Source organism: Prunus persica, chromosome G1, assembly GCF_000346465.2.
Source record: "Prunus persica cultivar Lovell chromosome G1, Prunus_persica_NCBIv2, whole genome shotgun sequence".
Lineage (NCBI taxonomy): Eukaryota > Viridiplantae > Streptophyta > Magnoliopsida > Rosales > Rosaceae > Prunus > Prunus persica.
The window spans coordinates 12336490-12360259 of NC_034009.1; the positions used below are offsets into that span (position 1 = coordinate 12336490).

The 23770-nt window shown below is 37.1% G+C and overlaps 3 protein-coding genes across 15 annotated transcripts; 1 reads left to right on the plus strand and 2 right to left on the minus strand.

Moving 5' to 3' along the window:
* LOC18788198 (chloride channel protein CLC-d) lies at nt 979-9725 on the plus strand. Of its 13 annotated transcripts, none has more exons than XR_002271858.1 (25): nt 979-1435; nt 1526-1598; nt 1777-1998; nt 2084-2130; nt 2216-2314; nt 2559-2633; nt 3073-3161; nt 3533-3673; nt 3785-3855; nt 3956-4035; nt 4147-4296; nt 4834-4893; nt 4989-5063; nt 5647-5798; nt 5911-6046; nt 6119-6247; nt 6823-6900; nt 7015-7070; nt 7167-7250; nt 7332-7488; nt 7582-7683; nt 7760-7806; nt 8501-8678; nt 8766-8804; nt 9176-9248. XR_002271858.1 is itself a non-coding variant. In XM_020564554.1 (24 exons), the coding sequence occupies exons 1-23, from the start codon at nt 1259-1261 to the stop codon at nt 8794-8796; spliced, it is 2331 nt and encodes a 776-aa protein (XP_020420143.1). In that variant the 5' UTR covers nt 980-1258; the 3' UTR covers nt 8797-8804; nt 9176-9291. The 13 variants fall into 13 exon arrangements, 10 of the variants coding, with proteins under 10 accessions (XP_020420139.1, XP_020420143.1, XP_020420146.1 ...); XR_002271864.1 differs by having other exon boundaries at nt 980-1435; nt 8544-8678; XR_002271863.1 differs by having other exon boundaries at nt 980-1435; nt 7760-7801; nt 8544-8678.
* LOC18791228 (mavicyanin) lies at nt 10257-12236 on the minus strand. The gene is made up of 2 exons (XM_007224606.2): nt 11724-12236; nt 10257-10937 (listed from the first exon to the last, which is right to left on the minus strand). Exons 1-2 carry the CDS (start codon nt 11896-11898, stop codon nt 10561-10563), a joined length of 552 nt encoding a protein of 183 aa, XP_007224668.2. The 5' UTR covers nt 11899-12236; the 3' UTR covers nt 10257-10560.
* Nucleotides 15665-20873, minus strand: LOC18791073 (sugar transport protein 13). The gene is made up of 5 exons (XM_007221752.2): nt 20618-20873; nt 19526-19848; nt 18139-18263; nt 16701-16992; nt 15665-16591 (listed from the first exon to the last, which is right to left on the minus strand). Exons 1-5 carry the CDS (start codon nt 20748-20750, stop codon nt 15878-15880), a joined length of 1587 nt encoding a protein of 528 aa, XP_007221814.1. The 5' UTR covers nt 20751-20873; the 3' UTR covers nt 15665-15877.

Here is a 23770-nt window from a genome sequence, read left to right on the forward strand (position 1 = left end):
TAAGATACCCATTGTCCTCATTTATATGGTCCGACAATATAAAGAGGCAAAACCACTACTTTTTTTTGTATATTTTAGGTATATTTTGTACAAACGAAAGAAGGAGAAATTCAAACACATGATCTCTGATGTATGAGTATTTGCTTGTAATTATCTGAGCTATAATCGCCTTGCAACAACTGCTATAATCACACAATATTATTTTGAGTAATGCTAGCAACATTCCTTTCTTGTCTTCCTCTTTTTTCCCTTTTTTATTCATTTTCTGCCACACTTACACATAAATATATTTATTTAATATATTCAAAAGCTAAATGAAAAATAACATTAATTCGCAGATCAGTGATTTCAAATTCAAACCCGAATAACATCTTAGCGTGTCAAAAGTCCGCAACAAAATGCACATTTAGCTAGCACTGCTCATATATTTTTATTTTCTAGAATGGTACTCGGGATCTTAATATACCCGAAACAAAAATATACTTGTTACTCATGTTCAATTCTATGTTATTTCAGATTACCAAAAGTAGAGATGACACTGATATAGCGGCATCCATCCATGGACTAAACAATGATTATAAACCATGCGCCTTTGCCCGCCTCGGTTGGACACGTCCCCACCAACCACCCACCATACTATAATATTTATAAAAAAAAAACATTTTTTAATTTCCTCAACCGTAAGTCCAAAATTCCGTTCAACCGACCCCACGGGCTACCCTCCCCTACACTACTACCCTCAACCTAACTGTGCACTTGTATCCCAGGCCACCCACCACGCTAACAGCACAACATTCCAAAATTCCAAAATTCGCCTTGTCTTATATAACCGCCGATCTCAAGAATTCTTAAGTCACCATCCAGCCGTCCATTCACTAGACCCCCAAAAGCTCACACAACCGCTGCCGCAGAAGATCCTATCCCAGAGCGCGTAACACCTGCTTCGTTGCAAAGCGAACGGTTTTCAGAGTCAGTCAAACGCACGCAAAGAAAATAGTAAAAAGACATAACAAAGCCACACACAGCGAAGGAGACAGAGAGAGAGAGAGTCACTCCCGGTTCTAACTTTTACCGCCAAAGTCAGCCAACACCTCACCTCTCCCACTTCTCTTCTTCAAAAGCACTTTCTCGGATTCCGAATAAGATTTGGTTAATTCAATTCACTTCTCTGTAATCTCCGATCTGTTATGCTGTACCGGCTCCGATTTCGAATTCGGAATTTCTAGGGTTTGATCCGAAATCCGAGTTTGGAGCAATCATGCTGTCGAATCATTTGCATAACGGGATCGAGGCGCCGAAGCTCGCCTGGTCTCGTCTTCCGAACTCGGAGGACGGCGAGCCTGACACCGTCGGCCTCGTCAAGAAGAGCGACGAGAGCAGCATCGATAGCCTCGACTATGAAGTCATTGAGAATTACGCTTATCGGAAAGAACAGGTCACACTTCTGAGCTTAATTGAGCGTCAACTTTGTAGAAATGTTCGTTTTTTTTTGGGGGGTTAATTTTGTGTGTTTTGATATCTACAGGCGCAGAGAGGGAAGCTTTATGTTGGATATTATGTGATGGTGAAGTGGTTCTTTGCTTTGCTCATCGGTATCGGTAAGCATATATTAGCTATGGCACCAATTGTTTAGCTTTTGTGTAGTAGTGTCACTTCAGAGGAACCAAATTGGAGTAGAATTCAGTATTAAAATTTTGTTTGGTGGTCTATTTACTTTGGTTTTAACTCCTCAGACTTTCTATTCATTTTATGAATTCTTTTTTTTATTGCTTTCAGGCACTGGATTAGCTGCTGTTTTCATCAATCTTTCCGTTGAGAACTTTGCAGGCTGGAAGTTTGCATTGACATTTGCTATAATACAAAAATCATATGTGGCTGGTTTTTTGGTATACGTATTAATCAACTTAGTTTTGGTTTTTTCCTCTGTATATATTGTTACACAATTTGCACCCGCAGCAGCTGGTTCCGGTATTCCAGAAATCAAGGGATATTTGAATGGTAAGTTGGACTTATAATGTATTTCTATTGAGTATTGCTAATTTTATGAGCCAAGCGTCCTGCTAATTGTTAATCAAATGTACAGGGGTTGATATGCCTGGTATACTTCTTTTCAGAACCTTGATTGGAAAGGTGTGATTACCTGTTTTGGCTTTCTATTTATTTGTTGAGATTTAAATAATGTACTTTGAGTTATAGTCTTCTGGAAACTGCGCAGATATTTGGGAGCATTGGGTCGGTGGGAGGTGGTCTAGCTTTAGGCAAAGAGGGCCCTCTTGTTCATACTGGTGCTTGTATTGCTTCTTTGCTTGGACAAGTAAGCGCATGCATACTGCTCTTTTTGAAGGCTTCTAATTAGTTCTTCGTTCAACTTCTGGAGTATGTTGGCAATTGTTTGCACATTCTTGTTTTTATTTATTTTTATACATTTATAATCTTAATTGTCATGCACAAGTTCTTAAAAACCATGTTTTTGATGTCACATATTATAATATCTTTCTAGTGTCCGAGTTACATACAATTTTTCTTTTAAAAATTATTGTGGTCATATCTGAATACAGGGTGGATCTTCAAAATACCATCTAAGATCCAGGTGGCTACAAATTTTTCATAGCGACAGAGATCGTCGGGATCTGGTGAGTGATTTATGACTTTCAGGTTTATTGTCTGAACTCTAAAAATTTTACCTGCCTGGAACTAGATTTTTGTCAAATTCCATTGCGAATTAATCATAGGCATGGTAATCTCCTTTGACTAGTTTCTATTCACAACTTCCATACTTGCTAGTTGTCAAGTTCATGAGCTTTGTAGTTGTAGCTGTCGTTTTTTGTCCTTCCCTGATGGTATCCAGAATCTAGTTCATATATGGTGTTCTGTTTTGTTGAAAGAAAAACGTAGGCACCCTATAACAGTCTTGAACCATTTATTTATTGTATGTTTGTCTGTTATGTTAAAAATATCCAAGTACTGTTCTTACCATCTACCTTGGTATTCTTAGATATGTCCAACTCTGGTGATAGAAGTCATGCACCTCAAAATTGTGCTCATTTTGCATTTTTGTGATTTTTTGAAAAGGTAACCTGTGGGTGTGCAGCCGGAGTTTCTGCTGCTTTTAGAGCTCCTGTTGGCGGCGTACTATTTGCATTGGAGGAAGTTACATCTTGGTAATGCTGTTCCATTCTTCATCATGCAGTTACTGTCTGATTTTTATTATAGTTATTTCTTGCCGGTGTGTGGGTCTTTATGTTTCGTTGTGTTTCGATCTTTTAGTTTCTTGTCTCGTAGGAGTGTGGTTTAAGTCTGTCTGTAGTTCGCTTGAGGATTGCCTTTCCTCTTGTTTATCAATATAATCGTTTCTATTATAAAAAAAGAGTTATTTCTTCAAATATGCAGTGTGCGTTTCTTGTGGATTCATGCAGATAGTTATATTTATATATGCTAGTATTGTGGAATTAAATTAAAAAATATTTCAAACTCATTTCCTTGGAAGCATTTTTCTTTTGTATTTCATCAACTTTTATGTTTTTCTTATAAGGTGGAAGAGTCAACTTATGTGGCGGGTCTTTTTCACTTCTGCTATTGTGGCTGTTGTGGTGCGTACTGCAATGGGATGGTGTAAGAGTGGAAAGTGTGGGCATTTTGGGTCAGGTGGCTTCATAATATGGGACATATCAGAGTTAAGATCTAAATTTTCTTCATTTTTCTGAAAAGATCTAAAACTTTCTTTAGTTCTGTATTTTTTTCTCAATTTTTAGCCTTTTCTAACATCCTAATTAATTTCATTTAGTGGTCAAGAGGACTACTCTTTTGAGGAGTTCTTGCCGATGGCAGTTATTGGAGTTATTGGAGGTCTACTGGGTATGTGTTTGTTGCCTGAGCTATGAAAGTGTCCATGCTCTTTTCTGGTTTCTGTTTCTCCTGAAATTAAACTTTATTTTCAAATTGTTCTCTTTTTCAGGAGCCTTATTTAACCAGCTTACATTTTATATTGCTTACTGGCGCCGGAATTATTTGCACAAAAATGGGAATCGAGTCAAGGTAGGTTTTTGATGTAGTCAATGAAATTTATGTTTTTCAAATGGTGCCATGTTGCTCTACGGTTGACTTCAACTCTCTTCTTGTCCCTTCCTGCTGAACCCCAAAATGCAGATAATTGAAGCGTGCCTCATCTCTCTGATAACATCAATCATTTCCTTTGGTTTACCCCTTTTAAGAAATTGCAGTCCATGCCCTGAAGCAAATCCAGATTCTGGTATTGAATGCCCAAGGCCTCCAGGAATGTATGGGAATTATGTAAATGTAAGATGTTGACTGATAATTATTTGCTCTCAACTATTTTGAGATGATTTTTTTCGTTCTTTCTTGTATTTAGCATGAATTGAAAAAACCTTACTATTATTTTCACTCATAGTCATATAACGATGCGGAAATTGCATAGCCAACTTAAAACCTGAAGGTGCACGTGTCAATTCTTTTAATAAAAAAGAAAGATAATAACTAGGTTAGGAAGTACATCTCTAAGATAATTGTTAGATTAAATTGTGAATTATTTGGAGTTGCTCAGTGCATGTGGAAGCCTCCTGCGTTTCATGGTTTTAAAAGATATCAGAAATACTTCTTGTTAATTTTCTTGGAAGAGCTCAGCAGTTGTTTGAAGACTTCAATTTAGAGTTTCTCATGTGAGCCTAAGTTACTCTTACAGATTAAAAACACATCTTACTTTATTAGTAAGCTTCATCCTCATTTAAGTGTTGAGTAGCTTTGGGTTTGTGTTTGAATTCTGAGAATTCTGAGGCTGCTTTAGAATTTCCATTCCTAATTCTAGGCTATTTCCAGTTTTATTGCAGCAAGGACAAGGAATACAATGATCTGGCGACTATTTTCTTCAACACTCAGGTTTTGAGAATTTTTGGAACAATTTATCTTCTTGACATATAAGGTTGCAGGTCTCGTCGTTCGTTTTATTACAGATTTGTTTTTTGTTGTTGCAGGATGACGCAATCAGGAACTTGTTTAGTGCAAAAACAATTCATGAGTACAGTGCCCAAAGTTTATTGACCTTCTTGGTATTGCTTTTATTTACTTAGCTATTGCCTTTTGTGCGTATATACTGTTCACACACAACATTTTTTTTGTCTTTAGATGATGAATTGACCGGGTTCCTCTACTTTGCGTGTTGGTTTTTTGTCATTTGGGTACTGTTGGTCTTATGTATTGGCCATGGTGACAAAATCTCACACTCCTTGAGAGGGGTAGCTGTTCCATATCCAATCTAGTTGGAAAAATAATTGAATGAAAAAGGAAATTTTAAGACTCAGAAACAAATGAAGGTACATGAATGAGTACTTGCACATGGACATCCCTGGAAGTACGAAAATAATATATAGAAGGTAGGAAGATTGGAACCTGCCTAAGGGGCTTGGAGTTTCTAAGATACGAAAGTATATTTACCCTAGGAAAATGAATTTAACTCTAAAACTAATGGGCCTTCTAAGATACTGTTCTAAGGTCTTGGCAGTCCTTTTTCCTGGGCAGCTTGACGGTTTCAATAAAAATGTAATTTGACTAATTAAGTTCCCAGAGAATTTTTCTCTCATTGCTCCCTTGAGTTTTATTTTTACGTGACTTTGTTTTCCTAATGCATTTCAGGTTATGTTTTATTCATTAGCAGTTGTGACATTTGGTACAGCTGTTCCAGCTGGTCAATTTGTTCCTGGGATAATGATAGGATCAACGTATGGGCGTCTAGTTGGCATGTTTGTTGTTAAAGTTTACAAGAAGCTCAACATTGAAGAGGGAACGTGAGTCTCTTGAGCCTTTATGATCTTTGATACTCAGATTTAATCTGCCACATTTTATACTACTAACAGAGCTTTAGAACTAAATGCACTTTTATGCTTGCTGGTTCTGCAGATATGCACTACTCGGTGCGGCTTCTTTTCTTGGAGGTTCAATGCGGATGACAGTGTCTCTATGTGTCATTATGGTTGAAATCACCAATAATTTGAAACTTTTGCCTCTTATCATGCTTGTTCTTCTTATTTCAAAGGTACACTTTCTGAAACTTTGTATTATATTAATAGACTCTGTGGAGAGATACTTAAATCTTTTAGGTTTGCAGGCTGTTGGTGATGCTTTCAATGAAGGCCTGTATGAAGAACAGGCACGATTAAGGAGCATTCCACTACTGGAATCAAGACCCAAGTACCAAATGCGGAAGATGACTGCGAAGGAGGCCTCTGGAAAAAGGGTGAATGTCACTTTAATTTAGCATATTTAGCATTACTGACCCCTCATATGTATACATTAGTACGGAGCCCATGTATAAATGTGCCTAGAGATTTTCACTTGTCCTGAACTTCCCTACTCTGATCCATTCAACTTCAAAGACGCTTATCCCAAGTATGAGCCACCTTAAACTCCAAGGATTATGGCCAAATTGATTTGAATCCTTTGAAAATGGGTTCTGCTGGTGATATCATTGTGATAGATAACTGACAATTGGAAGCTAGGGAGCCTTTTGTTTAGTTCTCACTCAACAGGGAAAACATTGAAATGAAGGCAGAGAAGAAAGTTGAAAGAAAAACCTTCTGTTATCATACGAAAGTGGATGCCCATACCTTAATAACCTCACAAGGCGGTCTTTCTGATTTCAAGTTCAACACCGTGTTCTTTATTTTGTTTGATGCATTTTTCATTTTGAACCTATTGTACATGGGTCTCTGTGCTCTGCGATCCACAGTGCATTGATTTCTTTACTCTTTTTATTCATTGTAATAGTAAGCTCACTGTGCTCAATTTTTTTTTTTTTTTTTTTGTGTGTAGGTTATTTCCTTCCCTCGTGTTGTTAAGGTTGCAGATGTGGTTTCCATTTTGCGGAGCAACAACCATAATGGCTTCCCTGTATGTTACAAATTTGTTTTTTCTTCTCTCTCTCTCTCTCTCTCTCTCTCTCTCTACCCCTCTCTTTCTATCGTTTGATATATAAGTTTGTGTTTCATGTTATATTCATTTCAGGTGATTGATCATGCAAGAAATGGAGAAACACTTGTCATTGGACTAATGCTGCGTAGGTATGGTGTTTATATATCTCACATTTATGTCTGATTTCATGTATGAAGGTGGTAAATGTTCTAAAAATTAACATTAGTATGTGGTTTGTGATGCAGTCACTTGTTGGTACTTCTGCAGTCGAAGGTGGATTTCCAGCATAGTCCCTTGCCCTGTGATCCAAAAGGATCCAGGTCTATCAGGCAAGTGGAGGCTTGAAGTTGGTTTGTAGTCTGGCCCTTCCCTTTTACTATGAGATTTTTGACAGATCCTCTGTACTGCAGGCACACTATAAGTGAATTTGTGAAACCTGCTTCCAGTAAAGGATTATCTATACATGATATACGTCTTAGTTCAGATGACTTGGAAATGTACATAGATCTTGCCCTCTTTTTGAACCCATCTCCTTACATTGTCCCTGAGGATATGTCTTTGACAAAGGCGAGAATTTCGTTGCAATTTATGACTTCCTAGTTTCTTACCATGTCACATAGTTCTAGTCTTATTAGATTTATGCTGCACTTGATGATGCAGGTATATAATCTTTTCCGCCAACTGGGTCTGAGACATATATTTGTTGTACCCCGGCCATCTCGTGTGATTGGCTTGATTACCAGGAAGGATTTATTGATCGAGGTATTGCCATCCATCCCCCTACTACATTCTACCAACACTGGTTCCAAGTAATGACTTTTGAAAGTTTGTGTGGCAGGAAAACGACGATTCGGCTTCAATGGAGCTCCAATCGACTAGTGTAAGGTCTCTATGATGCTTTACTCATGTCAAATATCTCAAAATAGCTAGATGTGCATGGGATAATCCAAATTTGATAGGAAAAGCTTGTGGCATTGTATATGGCCTTCAAGTACAAATTTGGATTCAATGTATATGCCAAAGTCTTTTTTTATCTTTATCTTTTTTGGTGTGTGGGTGAGTAGTTAACTTTTCTCGAAAGAAGCCAAGTACCACACCAGGGACAAGCTTTATACAAGTGATCAAGTCTGAGATTTGAATTTCTCACACATCTTTCATGCTATCAAGAAAGTAAACTACTGATTGAGCTATGCATGAGTTTGGATTTCAAGTCCTAGCTTTTTGTTTAGCACCTAGAATACAAAGATACCTAGATGTATATGTCTCAGAAAATATGTGTTTGCAGACCAGAAAAATAAAGAAGCTTTTATTCTTTTATATAATTCATAATTTTGATATGAGACTACATGGCACATTGCATTGTTTGATCTTGCGTATACTGGCATTACGAGGGTGTCTTTCTAGTTTAGATTTTAGGCCATGAATCTTTCATTATTTTCTCCTTAAGGTTTATATTAGTGAGATGATTCAATTTTCTACACGTTGATGGTATAATGCACGTCTTATAAGCTTTCCTAATATAATATACTGAAGCATCTGCATACACAATTTTCAATTTTCTTTCTGCCTTTTTGGCTAGAGGTTTTGACAATGTGGCACTTCCTTTTGCATATACTGGATAGAAAGTAAGCCAATGAACACCTGTAATGACAAGAACACACAAGCTGAATCCACAGTTGCTTATCAACGGGTGGAGTGTGCTTAATGCACTTACTAGCTGAATACTTGTTGCTCAGGTGTTCTTAAGCCATCTAAAAGTATGGTTATTTGTTTCTCTGTCAGTTTTAATCCTGTATTGGGTCATATTAATGGTGATTTAGTTTGATAGTTCCGTCCAATTCTAGGATGCAGTTGGCAAGTGATGGAGACTTGTAAACTTACTGGTGAGTTCGGATGTTCATTAAACTACATCGAGGAGAATTGTTTTTTAGTTTACAGAGTAACTGTTAAATATGGTTTTCCGAATGACATATTTGATTGGCAGCGAGGCTGTCAGTCATTTTATCTTTTTATTTGGAGGATTTCTGAGCTTTACATATCAAAACATGTTGTTCTTGCTTGTTCCAATGGACTGCTCGGATAGATCCTTTCTCCAGTGGAACTTATTATTTTGCCTCACACAGAGGTCTGCAACTTGACAGTGCAATCTGTTTGCCAAATTTAGTATGCTGTCAAAACTGCATGTTGCCCACAAATGCATGTTATCTTGTTAAATTTCAGTTTGTTAATCCTCTTCCTAATTCTCTGATGGCAGAGCTCGGCATCGAGATAAAAGTAAGGTCGGAAGGAATGGAGATGTGGAGCGCCCACTTCTCACTAGTCTTCTGGTATAACGTCGCGGGTCTGGCTGATAATACGAGGTCCAGCTATTGTAGAAGACTTGATTCTTTACCACCTTCTCCATTCTTTACACCTAAATCTTATTCTTTCCAGCTTTCTCTGTCAGTTCACCATAGTTTCTAGGACTTAAAGAGTTCACTAATTATTTCCCCTCGCGGGGTAAATGGACCACACCCGTCTGAATTTTGTAACATATGTAACTGGAAGAGTAATGTTAACACAGCAGATTAATATGACATAGAAACGTAGAAAGATATGATGCGTTACAGAATTCACAACTGGGAAGGATGTGATCCATTGTACTTCAGGCAGCTCTAGTGTTACCGAAATTTAGAAAGTTAAATCAGAGTAGTTTTGTTACAGACGATTTTTAGTGAAAGGAATTTCAGCTCTCTGTCTTCTGATGCATCTTTCTAGACTAATGTATTATATTCACCGAATTGGAGAATGCAATTTCATACTCATTCACAAGCTTCTAAATAAATCTTGAACTGAACGAGCTTTAAATTCAAAGCCTGTAATTTGAACTTAGGATCTTTAACTCAGAATCGAGACCCATAATTAGGACTTGTAGCCCAGGTTTGGGGTATGATTTTGTCTTTCCAGGATTGGGTTTGAAATATACATCCCTAGTGTAACAGCATTTTATCTTTTTGGGAACTTTGTTTAGAATTTGTATCTTTATGTTGAAAACGAACATTGTTTAGAATTTAGTTTATAAATTGATCTTACCGCTTTTCTTTTGCGGGGTGAGGGGACCGCCCTTGATTTAAAAGTAAAACAAAGAGCTTCCTCCAGTTCATTGTTCTTCTGAAAAAGTGAGAGATTTTCCCCATTTTGTATAAACCAAATTGAAATCTGCATTGACCAAAACCCATAAAAACCAAAGAAATTTTTCGCTTAGCCAAAAAAAAAAAAAAAAAAAAAGAATTTTTTCAGGAGATGAATGGTGGAAAATATTTCCTACGTTGAGCATTTAACTAAAGTACACTATATGATATAACCCCCTGTTAATTTAGCTTGCAAAGGGACGATTTCTATTGAAATTGAAATTATATTTAAATCCTGAAAAATCTGACATTCACTAACATCATATGCCAGTGCAAATGTGATGAATGTTTTTGCAATTCTTCAACATTATGACAAAAATTTTAAGCATTGGAATTTATTAAAAAGTTCTGTAATCTGTATATTTAAATATGAAAATGACTACCCACCTAAAAAATAGCCTTAAGAAGAGACTCAAATTACTGTCCATATAAACCAATAAACTTGAGGGACATTCCCTCATTACCATCACTAAGCAAGACCAGACACAAGAACAGCAAGTGTTGCAATTGCCAACCCTAGCACAACAAACTGCCCCTTCACAGATTTTAATGGAGCAGCCATGTTGGGACCTGGTGCCGGTGCATGGGCAACAGGAACAGCAGGAGAGGCTAATGCAGGAGTTGGAGCTGCTGCAGAAGGATGGCGGAGCACGTTGATGTCGACCTTCTGGCCGGCTTGGCAGTGACCGGGGATTCCACAGATGAAGAAGTGGTGGCCTTTGGTGGTGATTGTGATGGTGTCGTTTCCAGTGGCATAGGAGTCCAAGGGGACTGTGGCATTACATGACTGGTACATGGGGTGTGTAACGCGCATTACGTTGTGAAATTGAGAATTGTACTCGAACTCTGATCATTGATATCCCACACAAAAGAAGGAAAAGAAAGAAGAAAAACACAAAAAAAGACAAATGAGATATATTTCTAGAGATATAGAACAGCGCCCAAGAAGGAAAACCTTGCTTTGGACCATTTCATTAGATTGCCAGGTAAATTAGCTGCCTAATATTACCAAACTCCAGTTACTGACACAAGCTTGAGCTATATAGCTAACACCCTAACATATATCCGCACCCTTTTCCTTTAAATTTGGTTGATTTTTTCTTTTAGAAAAAAAGAAAAGAAAAAGGTTTGCTTAATTCTTTATACTAGCTATTCTTATTTTCTTCACCTTGTATGATATAAAATCATAAAGTGGGTATATTTGGGTTAGACCAGTTGGCCAAGACAGTGAATCTACCTTTGCACCCAAATTTAAAACTAAAGTAATTTACACTATTGCTCGTATCAATAGAATGTAAGATGTATAATGGTGCTGCTGCACCTGCACCCTTTTCGAACGTGAATGTAAAGCTATAATATTGCATCAAAGCACGCGTGCATAATGGGTCAGGGAGGGTGGGATTTAGAAAGAGATGTTTAGCCTTTTGTCTGGGCAAGCATGTCCAACATATATCAATCATGGAGACACCCCAACAAAAGGTTGCATTTATAAATATGAATTATATTATATATGAGCTCATAATTACATGCTACTACGCACTGTTTTATGGAGCAATAAGAGATGCAGAGAAATTAAAATATATAGTAAATGAACTGAGAAAACTTATGGAGAAAATTGAGAGAGAAACTCACTGATAACATCACCAACATGAAAAGTCTTAGAGGCAGCCCACTTCTTGTAGTCGACACCGCCAATGGTGGTCCACCCTGCGGAGTCTCCCACCTTGTGAACAGCTGCATGGGATACCTTCAGAGCAGCCATCACCATCAGCACCACAGCCAAGAAAACTCTCACCACCAAAACCATGGCAGCTGCTAGAAACTTTGAGACTGAGATCTAGCTAGTAGTTAACTTGATTAGTTGGATTTTTTTAATTGGTATGCAGTGAGATGCTCAAAGGGAGCTTTCCTTCGTTGGCATTTATAAAGCTTTTGGATGGGCTGGCTGGTTGGAGAAGTTGCAACTTGGAAGCCTAAAAAGGAGAATTTTAATTGTCTGGTTGTAAAACTTTTGGGGTGGTGCTTTGGTTTAGTTGTCCCTTGTGGTTTAATTCAAGTAAGAAAAGTGAGGCGAATCCAACGATTGTGACTTACCAAAGTATAGTACTTGGTTGCGGTTGAATAACGCCAATGTAAACTGCTAGAGAAGAAATTTACAAGGATCCCCTTTTTGTTTATTTATTGTATAATTTTGGTGGTGATATTGCTGACATTTGAAGGATGGAGAGGGGCATTAAGCAGCAAATCAGAATTTCTTTTTCTAAAATTTGTGTTCATTTTTGGAGAAAGTACTTTTGGAATTGGGGAGAGTTCTTTATATTTCTTTTGGCTTTTGGATATTGGTAATTTGGTAGTGGGCTTTTGGGTATTCGCTTGGGAAGGAATCTGATGGGATGAAGGTCAGAACAAAACTATGGCCATATTATTCAGATGAGTGGCTCTGATTTGTTGGAAAAGGGGCAATGTCGTCGGGCTTGTAAATTCTTGGTTTGGTAGAATACAATGACCTTTCAATCCAAAGAACAGGAGATAATTTTCAATCTTCTATATTTTATTCCATGTACTATAATAATGCTACCATCTAAGTCATCAACTTCTTGTAAAAAATAATACATACATCATTCAGTTCAAGTGTTATCCTCTATGTTGACGTGACCAGACTTACAAAAATCATCAGTAGGTGTGTGGCTTGGTATTATTAGTAGTGGAATCGTCCATTATAAACTTTTGAGTTGACTAATCTATGTAAACAGATTGGCGCATCATCTTCTTATTTGGGACTACTGACTATAAGATTGAAGGACTTGAAAGGAAAGGATGTTGGGTTTTGTTGGTTAGAAAGAGCGAATGTTTGTGCCCCTGCCATCCCATGAGTAGAGTTTTTGTTTATGTAAATTTGTACACAAAGTTTTGTTGTTATTGGTGAGTTGCATGATGACGATCGCCTACCATTATAATTCTTTGCAGTTGAGAATGTTGCTTTGTACATGGGAGAAGAACAGCCTTGCTTTGTACAATTCCTTATAAGATGCTACATGCACGTGTTTAATATATTCTTTTACCTTTTAATCCAGCATATAATCAAGATTTGAAATGCAAAACAGAGGGTTCAAATTGTGCTCTCGGCACTAGACTTTTCTTAATAATATTCAATATGAAAAGAGAACCATGTATTCTCTCTCTAAGTTTGTTCTCCTACCAAGGGTGTCTCACACGTTTCTACAAATGAGTGCTACTTTTTTTTAACAGAAACTTGTCCCGGTATGGAATATAATTTAGTATTTAGTATTTTGAATTTTATTTTATTTATTTTGCAACTATTATTGAAATACTTGAATCTTGAGAAAATTTATATTTATCAACAATATCTAGCGTAAATGTGATGACCTTTTTTTTTAGTTCTTCAACATTTTCTCAAATTTTGAGAAATAGCACTACCCCAAACTATGGGCAGTGAGAATGAGTCAAGTTAATTAAAGAGTTCTGCAATATGTATTCAAAAAAGAAGATGGGATGTTACTATTTAGATCATATTTATTGATTATATTGCTAACCACCTCTCTAATATATATGAGCTCCTCGTACATTGATAGAGCCGCCTCTATTAGAGAGGTGCACTAGTACAATATGTGGCTTTGAGCACCTATATTATTTGTGTTTGAAAAACCCATTTTTTCTTTTCCGTGTCCTAAAATTCAATACTTTTAGACACATATATGACATTGTGTGGCATTATTCTGACAACATTGATTTTTGCTTCTGATTTGACTTTTTCATTCGTGTCCAATGTAATTATTTATGAAAAAAAAATGGTAAAAAAAGAAAACAGAAAAAACATAAACCACCTATTTTATCTCTCTCCACCACAGCCGCCTATATTCTCCCTCGCTCTGTTTCTCAACCACCGCCACATCTAAATCAGCCCAGTTCTTCTCTCTCGCCACATCAAATATCCTTCCACATAAACCACCTATTATTAGGAATCTTGGCTTCTTCCATGTGCATTGCTTCAGCAAATCCAAATTTCCTGTAATAAAAAATAATATAATTAATATTAATTATAATTATATGTACATGAAAGAATTGATCAACATGAAAATATATATACACAAGCACAAGAGATTGATATAATATACTTGGTCAAGAAGCCCATCAGTTCCGTCTTCAGGAATGGGGTCTCTCATACCAAATGTCAAAAAAATTGTTCTTATGATGAGAGTCCACTGCCTCATCAAGAAGAACACGGCCCAAATTATTCAACTGATACCGGCGTATTTCGTCATTCAAACCAGCCGAGGCCGGTAGGGAAGGAGAAGAAGCTGTTGAAGAATGACCATATAAGTATGTGAAAAAAATAAGGCCAAGAAGCAAAACCTTGCTTTGCACCATCATATTAATTTTTGAGTTAATTTGACCTAATACTAAACAAATTATTTGTTTTATAGAAGGTAATAACACCAAAATAATGTAGTTACTAATCAAGAGGAACAATCTTTTACGAGATATCTACATGTCATCATTACAGCCCCCCTACATTCGGGAAATACCTGTGAAGCAAGCATTTTTCCCATACCAGAGGGGTTCAGATAAGACGGCTATGTTATTGAGGGTCACCCGTGAAACAGTGTTAAACAAGGCCTGCATGCCGCTAGTATGGTCACCAACCCTCGGGGGATTCTCAACCGATCTTCCCCCTCTGATTTGGGAATACACAGTCTGCAAGTTAATGTCCTTTTTCACTAGATTAAACCTCGCTTTGGCTTGTTTGATTGCTTCTTTAAAAAATAGTTAAGAAGAGTATAAATTTATAATGTTATTATAATCTGTGTCTCGTCCTCAGATCCCTATATTGATAACAATCTAATTTTTCTTCACTAAAATATGGATATTAAGAGAAAATTGTGATGTGATAAAACTCGGTGATATCTCTCACCAACATGGAAATTCTTAGTAGCAGCCCGAGTGGTCCATCCAGAGAAGTCTCCAAACCGGCAAACAGCTGCATGGGATACCTGCGGCACAATCATTATCACCAACTCTTGAGCCAAGACTCTCACTCCCAAAGCCATGGCACCTGCTAGAAACTATGACGGAGGGAAAGAGTAGTAAATTAATTTCTTCTGATCAGGTCTAAAGGGGCATCATCAGTAGCAAAACAGAATTTTCTTCTTTCATATTCTTTGATCTTTGTTTTTGGGATGTCATGTTGCAATTGAGTGAAAGATCTTTTTGAGATTAAACAGATTTTTTAAAGTTGTTTTGGCTTTTGGGTACTAGTTTGGTGGCAAGTTATATATTCGTTGGGGGTATGATATGAAGTTGTTTCTTTGCGAGAGTGAAGGCCAAAACAAACCAATCGCCATCTGTTGGCATTGCTTTACCAGTCATTCTTCCGTTTAGTGAATGGTTCAAACCATAGGCAAAACTAATTCCAAGGGAAATGACCCTTCATACTAGCGAGTGCCTTGAAAGAGAACCCAAAAAACGAAAAAAATAAAACAAAATTGAAAACAGAGATTTTTCATGTAAATTAGTTTTGTATACTAAAAGCTACTATCAATGAGTATCGATTCTGAGCAAAACAATGTTATGTTGTAATAAATTCCAGAGATACGCATAAGATGAACAAATGCACCGCATAAAGCTTTTCAATACATGACCTTCCCCTTGAAACAGAGGAAGGTTAATTAATGACACTGGAAATAATATATATAATATTGTTTAGATATATCTAAGCGATGTATTTACTATTTAGTGTAGACAAAACCCTGCTACTTTTCCCAAATTTACAGCTGAGAAATAGGATCAAATCCATTAGCATGCCCGTTTTTCTTTAAGTCATCTCCAGCAATCTGATTTCCTTCAATGTGGTAGTCATCCATGAACCTCTTCCAAAGCCAATGCTGCTTCCATACCCTCTCTGTCATTTCTTCAATTGGGATGTTTTTCGTCTCCGGGAGCAGGAACAGCACAAAGAATGACATGATTAAGACCCAGCCGGAGAAGAAGAGGAAGATGCCAAACTTGAAGTGGCAAAGCATTGAGAGGAAGCCCTGTGCTATGACGAAAGTGAAGAGCAAGTTGGTGCAGACGGTCACACTTTGCCCGGCTGAGCGGGTCTCTAGAGGGAATGTCTCACTAGGTATCAGCCAACCTAGAGGTCCCCAAGACCAAGCAAATGCAGCTACATAAGTGCAAACCAGAACTACCACAAAGATTGCAAAGCCTTTGTGAAGGTCATCAGAGTGGTCCTTGACCTTGAGTCCTAGTATTACGGCTATAACCACTTGAGACAGGAACATCTGAACTCCAGCTTGCAGTAACAGCATGCGACGGCCTACTTTATCAACTGAGTAGATGGATACAACAGTGGAGACAACATTGACGGCCCCTGTTATAACAGCTGAGTAGAGGGCAGCGTCGTTGCCAAATCCTAATGTGTTGAATAGGACTGGCGCGTAAAACATAATGGCGTTGATGCCAGTAAATTGTTGGAAGATCTGCAGAGAAGTTTCAGTCAAGAAAGAAAACACAATCAGCATACTAGTACTAATTGAATTTTTTTTATAATTCGGTTTAGTGCAAAAAGGCATTCTGTTAATTACTAACCTGCAAGGCTACTGCAATGATAAGTTGGGGGCGATTCCTACGCTTTAAGAGATTTCTAAAGGGGTGCTTCACTTCTTTAGCGATGCGACTAGCCTCAACAAGTTCCAAGAACTCTGGTTCCACATTATCAGTGCCCCGGATCCTCCTAAGTACAGCTTTTCCTTCTTCTAAGAGACCGCGCTCTACAAGACTGTTGGGAGTTTCCACCACCAAAAGGGCTCCCACGGTTAGAAGACCAGCAGGAAGACCAGCCAACCCCAATGACACCCTCCAGCCCCATCCTCCTGTGATTCTGTTAATCAAGGAAGTTCATCAACAGTATGCAAAATAGTCAGCATTTACAAAATACATGTGCTATATGAAATTTTTCATGGAAAATTGTTAAGTAGACAAAGTAAACCATTAACTAGACACTTTTTGTGACCGAAAAAGTAAAGGAGACAGTGGTAATTTCACATGTAATGAAATAACATAAATTAAAATTGATATTTTCTATGGACTTTCCCCTGAATTTCTATCTCATGATATTCCTGGGGACAATTAGGCATCCCAAATGCCCAAATGAATGACCTATACAAAATGAATAGCTTTGAATCTTTGATCATGTTTGAATTCCTCAAATTGACTTGGAGACATGATAAGATTGAAATTTTTGAGCCATCTGAATATGAATAAGATAATAGAAAAGGAGGTCAAACAATTTGTACGCTGAAAAGAATATCTTGCACGTCTTTGTTAACTAACACCCATCCTTTTTTGTCATAAGGTACCATAGAGACACTTCTTGATTAGAAAACCTTGTAAATCCCACAAATCAAGATCCTATCTATTATTCAAATGCATATTTTAATAGAACAACCCTCCCTCTCCCCCTCCCTCCCTCAGACAGATACTCATCTATCGTTAGTATTACCAGTCTATTACTCGATAGTTTATTTGATGAGCCAAATTGTTGACTTTTGAGTGCTGAACTGAATGCTAAAATCCCAATAGTCCAACAGAGCAGCATTTATACTAACATATAAAATTTGACAGAACGTTCAACATCTTGCATGTAATTTATGGGCACGTGTAATGTTTTCTCTTGCATCAACAACACGTGTACTGTTATTCCCACACAGCTACTCTGTCTTCCAATTTACAATATATACTATTTTTTTTATCTTATTAAATTCTTTTCTAAGATCTTTTCATATTGAGAGAGACATTATTTATTAAATTCACACATATTATATGGATACTAGAAGTTAAACACATGACATTTTTTAGAGGAGCATTTGCTCCAAAACGAATACATTAATGGATCTTTTGCTTTATCTTATTAATTTTTTACCAATAATTCTTTCATTCTGAGCAGTACCATGATGTCAAAGAAACCAGTTCCTATACATTCAGCGAATACACGAAACATGAACAAGTTAGGGAGAAGCTGACTTACTTATTGGTGCCGTAATTAACGAGGCTTGCAAATAGAATGCCAATGGTGATATTGAGCTGGAACAGTATGTTTAGCCCTCCACGTATTCTTGTAGGTGCAATCTCCGAAAGGAACAGTGGCACAGCCTGTAAGTAACATGAAAATTGAATGATTATTGAACAAGAAAAGCAGATGACCAATTTCAATAGTTTATCTGGATATCAAAATTTTTTTTTTCCAACTGAAACATATATATCAACTTGTCGTAGTTGTAACAGGATTAGTTTAGTCGTTTTGATTAAATAAGTTCAAAAATACATATTAAACAAGTAATTAAGTTGTTAAACACAGAGAGAAAATCCCCCGAACAGAATCAACTTGGGTTCATATGCATTGTGCCTTAAGGATGCCCTTTTTTTTTAAAATAATCATCCAGCGCCAACCCTTGGTACATAAGTGGTTGAATTTAAGGTCATAATAATTACAAAAGGATAAGATAAACAATTTGGACATGTAGATCACATAGTCATGGACCAGCTAGAAAACATTGGAACAAGAAAGGTCCACATTTTCACGTTATTTCACAAAGAAATTCACGACTTTTTGGTATAAAAAAAATGAATCGAAAAAGATGCAAAGAAATTGTGTGAGGGCGGCCTCTCTGGATAACTCCGAGTCCCCTTATCGTTATCTGTTATGTATTCTTAAAGAAATTAAGCCACAAAATAGGAAAGAAGTCTCATGGTGACCACATGTACAAACGTCAAAACACGAGAATATATTTAAAGTAAACAGAGTTGGAAAACCGTGTGGATGATTGTGACTTGCAAAGAAAATGACTTTAAAAGCACAGAAATAAAGATGCCCATGGGCCATGGCTTCTGATTTGATCATGTTCATGGGCATACATCTCTTCCAATCCAAGCGTTTGCAACCAACAAACATTTTATAAGCCACAAAAGAATATTTTGCCATGATATTTTGGGAAAAATTTATTAACTGAACCACCCCTTTCTTTGATTCTTAATTATAACAAGGTGAGCTGTCTAAGTCACTAGTCAGTTTACAACTATGACATGTTATAATCAAATTAGACTTATTACAGAAGTAGGAATGGACTCAATACTTATATGGTGTCGGTATGGCAAGAGACAAGGCTAAAGAACGCGTTTTCAGCTTACACCACACTCGGTCCCCACACAGAGATTATGTACCCATACAATTAAATTTGTTATTATGGTATTGCAAGATATATGGATTAGGTCGGTTGGCGAGGATGATGTGCCAACCTCTCTCACATTCAAGTTTGAATTTCTTTTTCTAGTAAATTAGATTAACTTAGACTAGTTTAGACTATCTCAAGTTTAAAAAATACCTAATTATGAACAAAATTGAAAATTGAACTGACCTGATTGGCAAACCCAACTCCACAACCAAGTAAGATCCTGCCAATGATGAGCATGGCAAGGTCTTGAGCTGCACCATTGAGAATTGTCCCGATTATAAAGAACACGCCAGCGATGAGCATAGACGGCCTTCGCCCAAACTTTCTGGTTGTGTAGGAAGCCGCGAACGTCGCCGTTAAACCAGCAAGGTAAAGCGACGACGTGAATAACTGCAGGCCCTGGTTATCGTATTTGCAGTAATTGCTGTCGATCCCCTGCTCCTGCGTCCTCCTGTATACAACAGGGAAGAACTTTTTCAGGAACGGGGGCATGGATGTAACTCCACCTGCAACAAAAGGGTATAAAGGTCATTTTACAAAACTTGGAAATCAAAGCAGCACATGGTGATGGTAGTCAATGGGTGTGATGATGGCTGATGCATAATAAGGCATCGACTCGACTCATGATTTAGTCATGTCTGCTCGGATTTCCAATTTGGCGGGAGCGACAAAAGGCCAAAAAAGAAGAAGGTGGGAAAGAAAAAACTCCTTAAATCTCATTGGCCCAAAAATGGATCAGATTTGGTAACTTTAATTTAGCCCAAAACTCAACCAGAAAGCACTCACAAGTTTCTCGTGAATTTGGAAAATTTCAGAAAACATACATCATATGCAATTTTTTGTTTTAAGTTTTTATAAATAAGTCCATATTAACATGATATTATACAAAAACTCACATAGTGTATTTCGTGCGAAAAATTCAAAATTAACCACTTGTTATTTGTGAAAAGCGATTTTATTTTTTGGAATTGAACAGCAGAGAACATAAAAATAGAAACTTTTTGCTTCATTAAAATAATAATTTGAACAAAAAAAATTCTCCCTTTTCCATTATAAAAATAGAAACTTTCTTTTGCTGCTTTCACCGGAATTGACTAAAAGTGGTTTTGTTTACTAAAAGAGAAGAAAAAACATGAATTAATTAATCAAGCACAATATTAACGCATTGAACCCTAACCAAACAATGCCCTCAAAGTCCATCTACCAGAGTAGCTGAACCAGCAAGATCTAAGCACACCAAGCCCAAATGATTCGTCAGGTGAAGTTAATTTTTACCTGAAACGCCGACGTCGTAGCCAAACATGAGCCCTCCGGTGGCCGCCATTATACACGAGATGATGACGATGGGCGTGATCTTCGCCTCGAACTCTTGCCCGGCCGAACTGGCCGCGAACCCTCCACCAGCCATTGCCGATGAACCAAGACCAAAACTTGACTTTAGTTTCGTTAATGTCTGAAACCAAGAGGAGGAAGAAGAAGAAGAAGAAGAAGAGAGAGAGAGATGAGTGGTAGTGTTTATGAGATTTTATGGAGACGAGGGGGGTTTATATAGAGGAGGAGGCATGAAAGAAAGCACGAGGTACGAATGAGATCCTGCAGTGGGCACCACCGTTGAGATTTGTCCACGTGTATTGACACGGACGGATGGCGTTCTCTGTTCACTCATTGACGTCTTGCTCCCTGGCTTGCTGGTCCGCAGTCAACAAAAACAATATCTCCTGTAATAAGTATTCTAAAGTTCTCCTGGCATTTGGTTTTGGACTGCTAATTCATTTGTGCACCCACCAATCCGAATGTTAATGGGTTTTGACCAAAATAAAAATTCGAATGTTAATGGGTTTTTTTTTTTTCTTTCTAAAAAATTATTTATCATGTTCATACTAAATCCAATTTAGAATTCTTAAAGTTGCTCTTGGGTATTGCCCCGAGCCTCCAAAATTTCAGGGCTGACTCTTCTTACGCTTTATTAAAGTATTAACATCATTTGATTTTTTTTGTATCAATTTGTTTTTTTTTGGGGGGGCAAGCAAGTTCCCAATCGACTTCTTTTTCTGTTTTTCAAATGCTTCTTTTGGTCAACTTAATAAGAGTCTCATTAATTAGGTTATCCATGGAGGATTAACACAAATACCTAAAATTCCAGAGGTCGACGTGCCCCCATAATCCACATGTGCAATAATGCAAGTTCGTGGAAATCATTGATGTTATATTATTTATGCTCAATTTAAATATGCCTTTCGAATTCAAAATTGCACATGTAATTTTATGATCAGTCCGTCGACATCATCAACAGATTGCCAATACGACAAGCGTTCAGACACTAAAAACGAATATAAAGCCTTACGTACGTACATGAGACTGTTTTTATTTTATTTTTTCTGATTACATGACATAGACGACGACAAATTGATGGCTTTCATTTCCCACCGTCGAACCTTACACAGTGCTATACGTAACGCCTTACTTCCCTAACAAAGTTCAAGTCAGTTTAATAAGACCAAATATCACAAGATTATTTAGCCACCTATTTTGCTGCTGGGTTGAATATTTTTTCAGAATCAAGGCAACTTCAAACTTTCAAGGCATGCTAGATTTAAGGTTCCTTATAATTTTAATATTATTTATTACATGCACGTGTAATAATTTGAGTGAACTTGTAAACTATATCATTTCGATACGAGCTATTTTAGTAGTAGAGCTTTGATCAAGTAGTCATTATAAGCCGTAATATCAAAAGATTGAACTTAAGAAGGAGCAATAAAAACGCACTGAAACAAACTAGACTAGCAAAAAACTATAATCATCCAAAATAGGACTATTTGTTCATTAGGTCAATATACAATATTGGAATTCCCACCAAATTAATGCTTTTAGTGTAGGACCCAAAAGGAAATTAAAAACCATGATTTAACTCCATTAAAACCAAATAATTTCTCTAAAATAATAATTATAATTGGTAATCTAGTCATTAGAGACGGAGCCACATACGAACTTGTCATGGCCATGGCCCCCCACAAATTAGCTTCAAACTCCGCCACTACTAGTCATCTTTAAATGTCATATAGTTTTCTATTTTTAATATTGTGGGTGATATCTCATGTGGGTGATAAAATATAGTTTTGTATTAATAAATTCAGCAACCTCAATAGAACCGTTGAAATAAAACAAGTCAGGCTGATCTTGCGGTGACTCAACCATGGACCCAAGATTTAAAATTGCAAACCCCACAATATTAAAATAAATGTGGAGTACTTTTCTTCAATCCCCAATACAAGACTTTTATTATTATCCATTTCCTTTTTTGTTTATTAAAAGAGTAGAAATTGGCAAATCCAGCATCCAAATCTCACTGCTTGGCGTGTTCTTAGAATATTATTGTTTTCCTCCAATTCACATGGCAAAAATCAGATGATTATTTTGCTGTTATCTTCCCCTATTTTTGTGTGTGTTCACATGTATCACCTGAAACATGAGATTCTGTAGTTTTGGGAAAATACAGTTTACAACGGAAGAATGTCTCTGGCCAAAAGAAACAAAACCCTCACCTTCACCCCCCCCCCAAAAAAAAATTTGGAGAAGATGAATTCGTACACAGGACCTTGAGTGCAGAGATAAATGTTCTTATCACTTGAGCTACAAACCTCTTGAACAACAACCATATCATTTAACCGGCACTTTATTTTGATGACCTTGGCAAACCCCTGCGTTTGCCCTTTTTTCTTTAAACAAAAGAAAAAAGTTAATCAAAAGGTTCAAAAAGAAATGTTGAACAAAAAATTAAAAAAATTGAAAAGAAATGACGTTAAACAATGACCTCAGGGAGAGTTGAGAGGGACAGTGGGCTGCCAAGAATGCGTGAGGGTTGATGTATACTTTTGGGAGGCACCAAAGTTGACCGTTTTTATTTAATTAGATGCTCAAAAACCATGCAAATCGCAAGGCGTTTGGGTTTCGGATTTGGAAGTCTAGACTTTCGTTGTTGGTTTTGGATAAGGATAAAAACAAAGACATGACTTTGTTCACGGGAAAATTCGTGAAAGTAAAGAAGGAAACGTACGGATGCTCATGTCCGCGGCCGAAAGGTTGGGAGGTATAAGATGCATGACTTTTTCTACTTTTTCACAAAGCAAGAACTTTCAACTGTTCATAAATAAATAGACTTATTTTAGAAGTCTTGAGGTTGAACCAATATTAAGCAGCTTTTGTGGTGCAGCCACTATTAGTGCAACTGTTGCTTGTCTTCCAATGATAGGCCTGCAATTATGACTTCACTAATTGATTGGGCCTTTCTTTTTCTGGTTTGGCTATGAACTGTAAGTTGATTATTTCAAAAGCACTTAATACTCTTGTCACTGCACCATTAGCTTCAAGTTCACATCCTCTTTTTTTGTTTTTTTAATAATTTTTTTTTCTTTCTACAGAAGTGAC

Bases quoted from the DNA above. Each gene is read 5' to 3' on its own strand.
- LOC18788198 (XM_020564534.1), top strand. From the start codon at position 1,259: ATGCTGTCGAATCATTTGCATAACGGGATCGAGGCGCCGAAGCTCGCC. The intron at 7,251-7,331 runs GCAAGTGGAGGC...TCTGTACTGCAG, and splicing joins AAAGGATCCAGGTCTATCAG to GCACACTATAAGTGAATTTG. The intron at 7,684-7,759 runs GTATTGCCATCC...TTTGTGTGGCAG, and splicing joins GGAAGGATTTATTGATCGAG to GAAAACGACGATTCGGCTTC.
- LOC18791228 (XM_007224606.2), bottom strand. From the start codon at position 11,898: ATGGTTTTGGTGGTGAGAGTTTTCTTGGCTGTGGTGCTGATGGTGATG. The intron at 10,938-11,723 runs GTGAGTTTCTCT...ATCAATGATCAG, and splicing joins TCATGTTGGTGATGTTATCA to AGTTCGAGTACAATTCTCAA.
- LOC18791073 (XM_007221752.2), bottom strand. From the start codon at position 20,750: ATGGCTGGTGGAGGGTTCGCGGCCAGTTCGGCCGGGCAAGAGTTCGAG. The intron at 16,993-18,138 runs GTAAGTCAGCTT...CTTGATTAACAG, and splicing joins GTTAATTACGGCACCAATAA to AATCACAGGAGGATGGGGCT. The intron at 16,592-16,700 runs GTTAGTAATTAA...ACTTCTCTGCAG, and splicing joins TCATTGCAGTAGCCTTGCAG to ATCTTCCAACAATTTACTGG.